This window comes from Ornithodoros turicata, chromosome 1 (assembly GCF_037126465.1).
Source record: "Ornithodoros turicata isolate Travis chromosome 1, ASM3712646v1, whole genome shotgun sequence".
NCBI classification, from domain to species: Eukaryota; Metazoa; Arthropoda; class Arachnida; order Ixodida; family Argasidae; genus Ornithodoros; species Ornithodoros turicata.
Genome location: NC_088201.1, coordinates 61,827,315 through 61,839,777, shown reverse-complemented (window position 1 = coordinate 61,839,777; position 12,463 = coordinate 61,827,315). Strand labels below are relative to the sequence as shown.

At 44.9% G+C, this 12,463-nt stretch overlaps 1 protein-coding gene across 1 annotated transcript; it reads right to left on the bottom strand.

Annotated features, from left to right (window-relative positions):
• Positions 1-11,253: 11,253 nt before the first annotated feature.
• Positions 11,254-12,016, bottom strand: LOC135397873 (uncharacterized). Its single transcript, XM_064629410.1, has 3 exons — positions 12,001-12,016; positions 11,748-11,785; positions 11,254-11,673 (listed from the first exon to the last, which is right to left on the bottom strand). Exons 1-3 carry the CDS (start codon positions 12,014-12,016, stop codon positions 11,254-11,256), a joined length of 474 nt encoding a protein of 157 aa, XP_064485480.1.
• Between the last annotated feature and the right edge of the window lie 447 nt (positions 12,017-12,463).

The window sequence follows — 12,463 nt, the reverse complement described above, 5'->3', positions numbered from 1 at the left end:
CTCCGTCTCAACGTTGCCCGCACCCAATTGCTTCTTTACAAAATGGGGCAATCCAGCTCCCCCTTGTGTTCCAGCTGTGGCGAGGTGCCCGACATTCCTCATTGTCTTCTGCACTGCCAGCAGCACATTCCCCAACGGCAAGCCCTCAATCGCCGTCTAATACAGCTGGGCTGCAACACATTGTCCGTAGCCACCCTCCTCGGTCCCGTCCCTCGGCCTACTCAGTGAGCCATCACCACAGCCCTGCTCCGCTTCTTAAAAGACTCGGGCCTTGCGTCTGCCCTCTGACTGGACATTCTTGGAACTTTCTTTCGTGCCTGTACTGCACTGCACTGTGTGCCTGTTTTTCTTTCATTTCTTCATTTCCTTTATTTCTTTTGTTTATGCTCAGTTCCTTTCTTTTTCTTTCTTTTTGTTTATTTTTCAGTATCTTTTTTGGAATAGCAAGCTGGCAATAGCCTGGCTGACATTTCCGTTTTTTTTTCTTTCACTCTATTAAAATATTAAAATATCCCCCCTCTCCCCAATAATGCTAGGACGCTTGTAGCGGCCACTAGCGTAACTAACCCGTAGCCCGGCTCTCCCATAGGTGATTGCTAGTCGTCCAGGTCTCTAGTATAGAGTAGGTCGTGGTCCAGGATTATGAGAAGCCTAACGGCGCGTGCGGCAGTGCCTGCCGTGGTGGAACCAACCCAGCATGGAGGCGCTACGTCCGTGGCACGCCAACTAGGTTGCACGTTGCTAATAACCCGGCCGTTAAAAGCAGGGTCAGATAATGACCCTGAAGGCACCGTAGTCGATACATTCTGCGGGGAAGGCACCGCAGGACACCATATCCCTATCGACGTAATTGCCCGGAACACCGGGTTACCGTCTAACCGGCCTTCATCAAACCGAAGCGAGGTTGGGGAGGCCTCTTCCACTGGGGGCGGGAGAGACACCCGTGGCTGGCAATGTGTGGCGCATGCCGGGAGCCGGTCGCTCCCGGAACTCGGGTACTGGAGCAACCGCGAAGCTCAAAGAACATGAAAAGCCCCAATACCGAAATAAACTAAAAGAAAAACCCCGAAATTCCTAAATAATATGTGCCCTATAAATTTCCAACCGCGACAAAAAAGAAACGTAATTAGCTACACAACGAGAGTAACTTACGGCGTTCCCCCCGCGGCCGGTCGCACGAGCAGGTTCGAGAACGTTGAGCCCATTGCCTGGAAAAATACCAGAAAAATAAAATACCGCGAAAAAAAAAGAAAGAAAAGATGTTTCATTGCGTTTGAGTGAGTCGAATACCCATGATGTGAGAGCTTTTTATCATGCCATCCAATACCATACCAGTCGCAGTGCTTGTTACTGCTTCCCGCAGTAATTATTTTCTAAGTGTGAGTCTGCTACCCTTCTCTTCTTTCTTCCTCTGGTCTCAAAGTATAGGATGAAGCTATCGAGAAATTATTAATCAAAGGTTGCAAATGAGCAATTGACACGACGGCTCAGATCTAATGAAACACATACAGTGCAAGACAATTAAACTTTGTCACTTACTTTTTATTTTTTCCTTTTACGTCGGCTTTTAGTTGGTGTATTATCGCTCGGATGTTACCTGTCATCCGTTGTCGCAGTGTCACGCTCTTTTCTCATTCTCACCGCTTGCAGTGCGACCTTAATGTTTCCGCAGTACCAGGTCAACATCATGAACGTTTTTGTCACCATCATTACTACCTTTGTGCAGCGTCTAAGTACGCCAGTGTAAGTGTAACAGTGCATATATGAAAAATTGTCATTGACACGGTTTCGCCTACCGTTACAGCCCTGGCATGACCCCGTCCGAGCAGCACTGAAAGGAAGAGATGCATTACTGTCGAAGGCGAATATATTGAAAACTAGAATGAGACATATTTTGATTGTCGTACGTACGAGGAAAAGTTACAGAATGAAATGCACGTTTATATCTGAACCACCCTCGAAAAATTACGTGTTGACGTTTAAACCTTATACTAGGTTTCATGCGAGAGGGCTACTGCATCCGTGCTACATAATTTATTAGCGGAGTCAACGTGTAAAAAAAAACTTACATCACCATTTTTTTGTTTATCACCATCACCATCACCTACCGTTCTCGTAACAGGTGCTGAGAAACAGAAACGAAGTTTTAGTACGCCAGTGCTCCGCTTATAATATCCGTAGCGCTGTTCTATCGTTTCATTTGTCAATAGAAACATTGAGAATGAAACCGAAACGGCGTACCTATATGCCCCTTTTCGAGTGGCTCGTATTGAAGATGAGGAATTGGTCGAGTCTTTGCATACCTCCAGAGGAAAATTTTGTCATTTCTTTTATTATTACTAACATAAAATGCCCTGTTGAAAAAACTCATATAACTTTCTATGTGTAAAGAAATGAGCAATATGTGTAAAGAAATGAGCAATATGTGAAAGGCAATGAGCAATATGTGAAAGGCAATGAGCAATATGTGAAAGGCAATGAGCAATATGTGAAAGGCAATGAGCAGTATGAGCAGCGCTATGGGCAGTATGAGCAATGGTATGAACCGCACGGCAAGGCCAACGACGCGCTGTGTGCGCAGATATAAGCAATACGAGAAAAGCAATGAGCAGTATGAGCAACGTTATGCGCAGTATGAGCTGCATTTCGAGTAGTATGAGAAAGATATGAGCAGTATGAGCAGTATGAGAAAGGTTGACCGTTTAGCTAACCAATTATTCACCTAGAAGTGCCCTCGCCACAGCGTCTGGTGATGGCCTTTCAAGAGACGCTCGTCACAGTCGGCGCGCCGTAACGGTCGCAGCTCCATTTCCTTTCGTCCGATTCTATTCAAATTTTAGGTGCATATTTCCCGTTCCGATCGTGTCCTACATTCTGTTTGGCTCCTGGATTCTCATCCAAGCCGTTGCGAGTGCCATCTCAGTGCTTGGACGCTTACTTGCTTATTCTACCCTGCTTCTCGGAGCCGTCTGGACGTATTTCGCTCCGCTCTGCGTGGGACTCATATTTTCGTCGCCGTCTCCATGCTGTGACAGTGTCTTTGTACTTTTTCAGTGATCACTGAAGATGTTTTGTGTGTGTACCTTAGAATCAAACTACAGAAGCCGTGGCAGGTGTGTGCGCATTACAGGTACGTTGCAGTCCCGTTTTTCCGTTATCGCCCTTTATGTCTGTCGGGTTAGCTGTCTGCAACTACCATATTCGTGCTTTTTCTTTACTTTTTGTGGAAAGCCGGTTCGCTGATAGCCTTTGCATGTGTGTATAGAGTGTTTATAATAAAGTCGTGCACCAGGGCATACCGAAATCGCACGTTAGCATGCAAAAAAAAATGTGTATTTGGATGCCCCAAAGTGAAGCAAGCCACGAACACTCTGTGTCAGTAACCCGTTGCTGCGCAAACAAGTACATGCACTCAGTTTTGCAACCACAACGCAAACATACTCAGATGTTTCAGAACCGCGTTCATTGGACATCACCAGCATTAGAGGAAGGTTACGTTAAATTTTAATCGGCAAAATGACCTCGTGCGTTATTCCGACTGACTAAATACAACTTAATGCTTTGCAGGTGTGATCTACGCGTTGTGATGAGAAACAGGCCCCAGTCATATTCATTTCAGCATAAACCCATACGGCTGTATAAGTTGTGGGAACTGGAATACTTGTAGGCGCAGAAATTTAGCGCAGTTCTAATTTTGTTCGTTCTTTTCAACAGATACCTTCGTCAAATATGCAGAAAACGGTAAACTATCGACATCAAAGGTGCCTGTACAGAAACGAAAAAAGCTCATCAAAAGCATTTGGCAAGCTTTCTGAGGGACCTACGTCGCGCCAGTACCTGAATAAACCGGTATTTTGTAATCACGTGTTGTCATTTTAGCCTAATCACGCCATGTTGCACGTTTGTTCAGACGGTTGTGCATTCATGTACATGGATACGCTGTATGAGAGTGCTCATATAGCTCATACGCTGTTTGAGAGAGTGCTCATATAGCTCATACATGCTCATATAGCTCATACATGCTCATATAGCTCATATGATTGCTCATACAATAAACACATATGCGAGCCTCATATGATTGCTCATACAGATGGCTGTATGGTTTTTTTCGACAGGGTGGGGCTTTGTGGTTGAACGAGTGAATCTGTTAAAGGCACCGACAGTCGCTCTTGGTATCTACGTCATCGTTGTTTTCGACACCATAAACACCGTGGTCACATCGTGCTGCAGTTCTTTCGCGATGTTACAGATCTTTCGCGATGAATTCAAAACATGCAGTACCTCTTGTGATTGTCTGTCATGGCACCAAATATTTGAACGTACAACATATTTGATTGTATGTATCGTGTGTGTGTGTGATAAAGTGTATTCGTATATACCTTGTAGTGTACATGTGAGTAATAAACAGGATCGAGAGCAGCACATGTGTCTTTCTTTTTTCTTTTTTTTCTGAGGTTTTGTCAATTCTAAAGCTCGTCGTGGTGTAAGCACCGTTGCCTCTCCTTTGCCCCCATTACGTCTGTGTTATGCACGCCTCCTCCCTACTACAGAAAAGTGCGAGCGTACTCTCTGTCTCGTGAGCACGTGACACTCACGTTATCCAAGGCGAGTAGGAAGGGTGTGAACTCGGAATTTATCTGATCTGGCGTGGCCTCCGTCATCTTCCAGGTTCTCCATCACCAGTACGTCCAGTGCTCTCTACCAAGACGCGCGTGCTCTCGCTCTTTGACTTCCGTCTCTGTTGGCCCAGTAGAACGCGGAACATTGAAAACATGTCCATCTTCCGAGCGGATCTTGAACCCGGATAATTTGTTTCTCAGGTCAAATGCAACAGAGCTACGGACAGCTACTGTGCCTATGGTACTCAGTGAAGGTCTGAAATGTGTTTCCCCTTCATTCGCATAACATTGCCAAGCTCAAGCAGTGCAAATCCTATGTCACGTACTTCAGCTATCACACGCCACTAGTGTGTATAGCAAGTTGGGGCACAGCGATAGCGTCGTCTCATTCACTCAAGATTGACGACGCGAGCAATGACAATCAATACCACATTTAAAGTGAACACGATAAAATGGTATTCAGTAACTTCACAGCGCTGGCATATCCCAATAAGACTAAAGGCAATGGTAAAACTGCGAAAAAATAGGCGAGCTGGTGGAGACGACGGATTTCCATAGCATAAAACCCTGAGATTGGGGACACACAAAGAGACAACCACGACACAGTGCCGTGGTTGTCTCTTTGTGTGTTCCCAATCTCAGGGTTTTATGCTATGGAAATCTCACGCAAGTTGGCGTCTTAGAAAAGTAAACTAACTGGATCGACTTCTGGGTTACGCTTTCACAGCGCCGCTCTGCCGATCAACGATGACCTTACCGGTCACTTTATTCTTATTTTTTTGCCGTATTTCTTCCTTCGCTGTTCGATCCATGGTTGCGATATTCTTATTTCCTAGAAACGTGCTTGGTGGCACAGTGGTGTTTATGCTTCATGCTCGCCGTAATGATGTGCCACCGACTAAATAAGTGGTTCGTGATTGAGCAAGCTGTAATTGTATCGGTAACATCGGTAACCAGGTGTACTTCCGTCCCGCGTGCCTTCTTAACACCTAAGTGATTGCTGCGTAGCGTACTCAGACCTTATTTGTGATCTCGGATCATATAGATTCCTGCGTGCGCGCATGCATGCATGTTCGCTTCTCATCAAAACGGGTCTCGAATTATCGCTCTTTCCTCTCCGCCACTACCTGTCGGCTTCCAGTTGCTTTTGAACAAGTGCGTGAGTGGCAACTACACATGAAGGTTTTATTACATGTGAACCTGCAGCGATGCATACTGGCTAAGAGGTGATTGCGGAGAGGCAGTGGAAAGACTGCGAACACGTAACAGGGGGGCATCTAGGCATACAGAGGGTCCCAGCTACGAGTCACCAATGCTACAAAAAAAAAAAAAAAAAAGAGAGAGAGAGAAAAAAAAAAAAAAAAACTGAGCTCTTTACGGAAATGAAACCAACTGAATGTTGTCAGCAGTCGTTTACCGTAGTCGCCAGTGTTGTTTATACCGTGCACAACTAATTAAATGGACGAGACAGTTGCAGAGTGCATTGGGAAACCCTCGTCCGATGTGTTTCCAGCAAGGTATGCTTTGTTTGATATTGTCGTGTTTTTTTTTTTGCCTAAAAAGGAATTCCGAAAAAAAAAAAATACTGCGTTGCACGCTATGATAATTTAAATTCTGTGAAGTCTGAAGCGTCCTCCTGAGTTCCACAAGAATCGGTGCTGGGTCCGTTACTCTTTCTCAGTTTCATTAATGATTTGATTGATATCACCATCACCGTCCTGCAGCAAAACACCGTAACGGCAGCCATCAGACCGCCATGTTTGCTGTTTGTGTCACGTGGGCAACTCCGACCAATGTCATCGCGACTCATTTTTTCCCTAGTCTGGGGAACTTGGATCAAGTGACGAGCCGTGCATGAGCGCGATGCGCTCCCCGTGAAACGTGGCAGTTCAACGCTTAACTGCCGTTTGTTGATATCCGTTTCGCCTGTAGTTTGACGAACGTTGGTGAAAACGGCCCTTGGTGTAACATCTGGTGTACGTGTACTACAAGGCAGTGTACTTGGGCCGCTTCTCTTCAATTGCTACACAAACGGCATCGTAAATACCGCACAATTAGGCAGCTTTTATATCTATTTAGACGATACTAGTGTTTACTTTTCTGGTAATGTTCTATGTCCCAAGTTAAGGTTGCATTGTCTTCGATCCAAGAGCGGCCGGAAAAGAATCGTATTTACATAAATATAGAAAAATCAAAAGCAGTACTGTAGAGGGCGAAGGATAAACCGGTGCCTTGCCCCAGCTTAGAGGTTTTGTTAGTAATTAAATCAAAGCATTGAGGTTGTTAACTCCGTTAAAATACTTGACGTCTTTTGTTTTCAGCTGACTTATTGTGGGACACCCACATCGAATATGTTTGAAAAAACAACAACAACAACAACAACAAAAGTGTGTGGTGTTATGATGAAAAACGGACTCATATTTCCGAAATCAGTTAAGTTGTTTATTTGTCGTTCCATGGTCCACTCGGACCTATAGTATGGCCGATTGCAACCTGGTATGGTCGACTACAGGCTCTGGTAACCTACAAAAAATACTACAAATCCAGAAGACAGCTGTAAGGATTATAGAAAATGTGTCATATCTTTCGCATATTTCCGCTTTCTTCGTCGCATTAAAAGTATTACGAATAGGCAATTTGTCTGACTACTTCCTGGTTTGATTATACAGGGTGTTTCAGTTAAATCCCCGGGCTAAATAATTCGCGAACGGGTGCACCAATCGAAGAACTTTCTTTTTTACAAGTATCTGTCCGATACCACCTAAAAGCTGCGCACCGTGTGAATGAGTGGGAGGTGCTCATTATTTAAATAAAAATTCAAATGAGTTTCGTGAAAAAACGTAACTTCTAAAGTAGGGCACCGTCTACATTAAAATGGGTGCTGCCCCTTTTGGGACCTTCACTGGACACCTTTTAGAGAATAATCTGCCACCGAAGCGGGTCATTTGTTGCAGTAATTAATTGGTTTCGGTTTACGTATTTTTGTCGCGGCTGGTCGCGGCGAAGCGCAAAAGGACGTAATTCATTGGTGTAAGGACTTAACTCATTGGTGGATAAGGGAGTGAAAGAGCGTCCTTTTGGCGCTTCACCGCGATCAGCCGCGACAAAATTATATGAACCGAAAACAATTAATTACTGCAACAAATGACCAGCTTCGGTGGCAGATTTTTCTCAAAAAAGTGTCCACTGAAGGTCCCAAAAAGCGTAGTAATCATTTTAACCCCGACATGCACGCCTCCTCCCTATGCACGCCTCCTCCCTACTACAGAAAACTGCGAGCGTACTCTAAGTAAGTAAACTTAGTAAACAGCTTTACTTTAACCTTTACTTTACTTTACTTTAGTAAAGCAAGTACAAACTTACTGTACGACCCACCCGGCAATGTAACTTATGGTATACTCCGTTATGTAGAACCAACTATGCTAAATAATCTCTGAAATACAGAGCAGCACATATTTCCTATCCTGCACATACTTCCATGACACAGCACATATATCTTATCCCTATCCCTGAGAAATTTGTGGCGGCCTTGGGGGCTCAGTCGGCCTTCTAAACCCAAGATCGCGGGTTCGAACACGACCGAGGACGCCAGCAACTTGGTGGCAGGTGACAAGTTGCTTGGACACGCCGGCTTCCGCTAGAGACGTTAAATACGGGGTGCCGTCTGGTGAGCTTCCGTCGCACGTTAAAGAACCCTCAGGTGCGCAAAAGCAATCCACAGACCGACCGCTGTGGCGTCGCGTGTCTCGCGATGTGTGTCTCCCGATGTAAATCCCCAATTAAAAATAAAAATAAAAAATGAGAAATTTACATGATCCATTTTTTAATCAACAGTGACCATCTTTCATGCGTATTGAATTGTGATTATAGCCTGATTTCTATCGTGATATTCCTCATTCACTTTGTTGACCTCTGCTGTTGTTGCTGTTGTTGCCACTCCTCGTCTGTCATGCTATTTTCCTAGCATAACGGCAAAAAGTTCAATTGAATTCAATTGAATTTTCTGTACGACTTTATAACACGTTAGGTGAAACACCCTCTGTAACGCCTGCGTTAATAAACATTCCACACAGGAACTTCAGCATAAACTTAAGGTAACTTGGATAACTTACAGCGTAGATTTAAAATTCAAAGACTAAAAATTATTCTATTAGACCTTGAGGGTATATACAAGATAAGCCGGCAGACGTATTACAAGATAAACCGGCAGACGGTTACCTAGGCACGTGTCTGTAAGTCTGTATGGTCCCACTGTGAGGAACTATGGTGTCACTGTGAGGAAGGAATGCGCCGGAGCGTGTTCCGTACACTGTTAAAACGGAACTTCACCACATAGCACGCTTCTAGCCAACCATCATACCGAATGATATCATTCTGTGTCATGATTTGTTCAAAACAGGGGGGAGGCGCCTATCTGGGACAAGATAATCTGTCCCAGATAGGCGCCTCCTCTCATTTTCACCAAATCAATGCACAGAATGATATCATTCGGAATGATGGTTGGCTAGGAGCATGCTATGTGGTGAAGTTCTGTTTTAACAGTGTACGTAAACTCTTGTCAAGCACTGTACTTTCCCTGTGTACTGATGTGCAGCTATACTGTATTATGCAGCTCACTCCTTCTTGAGCCCAAATAGGGGCTTTTAGTATATGCAAATTTATTTGTAAAATAAATAAATAAATAAACATAAAAAGAAAAACGACATCAAATATTTTGGCTCCAAGTTGTGGTGCATTACACTGCATTTCGGCTAATTGAAGGATTTTAGGCAGTACACCGATAGATACATTCGACAAAGAGATACCTAAACGGCGCAGGTAGTTTGCGGAGATAGCGGAAAAGTGTTTGCGTTACTCGTATTTGGCAGCGATAGCGGTGCCGCGTTATATTTTTGAATTTGAAGCGACTCGCCTATTGCGCTAAGTTTGAGTGGAATGACAACTATAGCGGCATTCCGTTACTTAGTGTCGGTAGCGGGTACAACTCTGGACGACAGGGAAACGTCTCCTTCAGGTCTGCCCGGATTTGGTAGTGGTACCAAATCCGGGCAGACCTGAAGGAGACGCGGTGGCGGTGAACGGAAGAGTTCTTTTTTTGTTCCGTGTTAGCGCCGCGAACCAACTGTGGCTATCAGCGGCGTACCGACGTGGACAGATGGAGAGTGGACAGCGGGAAGCAGTGGGAGACGAAAGGGTAAGTCCGCGTCCTGGGGACGCGTACTGCAGACTACTAAGCGCAGACTACTACGCGTACTGCAGACTTCAGGGAAAACTGTGCTGACATTCGTCTGGAAAGTCTTCGGAAAACCTCAGACAGCACAGCCTGTGGTAGGATTCGAACCCACCCCCTCGCAGTCTTCAGCACGACCTTGGCTACCACCAACGAGTGGGACGCCTTAACCCGCTCGGCCATGCCGCTGGTAGGGAGAGTACTTCACCAAGCCTGCGTCTACGAATAGCCATGGAGCTAATGGTGGCTCGTTTCGGTGGTAACGGTCGCGGAAAGCATGGCTGTAATTGGAGGAACTATTTAGGATACTGTGCAATTTGAGCAAGCCTTGTTTATTCTAGATGGCTTTGGTTTAGTTCCCTTCTGAGGACGTCAGAAGTCTTGTAGCATGGTAGCTTTTCAGCCGTCTTTCGTGAGAGAAGTTATGTAGATTGGCCGTTTACTGGTTTTCGAGTCGTTTGTAAGAGGCCTCAGGTTCTGGAACCCAATGTAGATGGTGGTGTGTGGGGTGATGACGTCTTACTCCATGTACCTCACAAGAAGGATATATCATGCATTTAAATGCACCTGTGTGGTATGGAAACCATTAGGTTTGTTCACAGTGTCTTGCCATTTATTACACAAGCATTTTCGTAAACATTGGCTATACACACACATTAGCAACATGTAAAGCATGTGAACAGAACAGACGCACATGTAAAAAAAAAGAGCGGACGAGAAAACCGTATTTAAGCACGAGTATGAACTGTGATGGTTATCTAAACCGTAAAAATGAAGAAATAAAAGTTGACACCAAGAGGTGCTCCCACAACGTTCTTGACTTTCATCAGAACGTTAATATTAAGGACGGCTGCTGAACAGTTCACGCAACCCACGAAAAACTTCTCGATGTCCCAAAAGTTCGAAAGACTGGACTCATAACCTCATAGGACGACACATGAAGCATGTAAGCTAAGACGTAGCAGCATAGCACACCTGTAGAGCAGCAGAGTCTACGGGTTATGGCAAAAAAAGGAAACTCCAGTGCGATGCAACAAAAATCTGGGGCATTCTTACAGGTATCTGACAAGAATCTGAACCCCATAACCTGAGGTAATTTCTCGGTTCTTGTGTACGAGGTATGAAATAACAGCACGGTGCATTGAGAGTACAAATACATAGGGGTGTTTGGCAGATGTCTGATCAAAGCAGCGATTTCCATTCACAGTTCTGCGTTACCACGAAACACAAGCAGAAGGTACTTGTCCATCCTCGTGTAGTCGCATTTTCAGTACAGTGTGCTGCTAAAGGTAATTCATAAAACATACATTGTGAACCAAGAGCCACGGCGCTTTGGTGAACAGACAGTCGTCATCTTAAGACTGACCGGCTATTTGAGAAAAGCGTGCAATATAGCCTCGGTGCTTAGAAACGGGGTCTGGGTACGACAGCGGGTTTGGCTTCCGAGGCTGCAGCCTTGTATCCAGGTATGAGCGGGGCAGCCTTCAGGACGTCGTCATCGGTCAGGAAAGGTGCATCGGGGATACCAATTTTGTCGTTCACATAGAAGAAGTCAGGAGCGTTCGCGCACGGTACGGCCTCCTCCGGAAAGGCGCACGTGAGGGTGAGCTGATTGAAGACTGTTTGGTTACCACACAAGAAGCTGTACTGTTGGACCTCCGTGTTTCCGTCTGGATGCGTTACAACGTTGCACACGTGGAACAGTTGGCAGTTGTTGTCAGTGTCGGCGAAGTATCCGTTTCTTGCTGGACACTGGAAGGACGTCTTGTAGGCGCCCACAAGGAGTTCTGCCCCGTCTGGAAGGTCGTATGCTGCCCGTTTGCTCTGCGGTTTGGAAATGTACTTTAGCTCCGCCGATCTATGGAGTAAATGTGCACCTCAAGGAAGCGTTTACTTACTCTTGGAACTGCAAAGGCGGCCACGATCACTCCAAGAACTGTTCAGAAATAAGGGCCAGTGGAGGACATATTAAATGTGGTGCTTTCAATATTGTTAAAAAGAGTCTTTTGAGAAAACCGCAATGAGCAATTGGCACATCAGCAAATGCTACTCCTGCATTTGTTCTCGCGTTAGACAGGTTTATAGTTGCTTCTGCTAACAATATTTTCACACGCTTCTTCTAATTCACTGTGCAGTACTAGAACAACTTACCGATGAGGAATTTCATGGTTGTAGTATTTGTGCTGAAATAGTGAAAATAACAAGAAGTGAGAATGGCAGGGCTGTGCGAACATTCGGATTTTTCGAATACAGAAGCGAATGATTGTGTATTCAATTCGTTCCGCATCGAATATGCAATTCTATATTCGATTTTTGAATAGGAGGAATGTACCTTTGAAGCAGAATATGTTCAAATATTGCGAAGGTACAACAAAGGTAACAAAACGCTGCAAGAGTACGTAGTACGTACAACAAAGCGAGTGCTGGTTCATGTGAAGGTACACATCCGTGTACCACGTGTTTATATTCTGTGCCCGTAAGTATGCCGCATATGCATACGTTGATGTAACTAATCACTTCGGATACTTATCTATAGTCGACTCACGTTTTTTTCACATACAAGAGTCATTTATTTTAAAATGACTCTTCGCACAGCTCCAGAGTGTATAGTAAT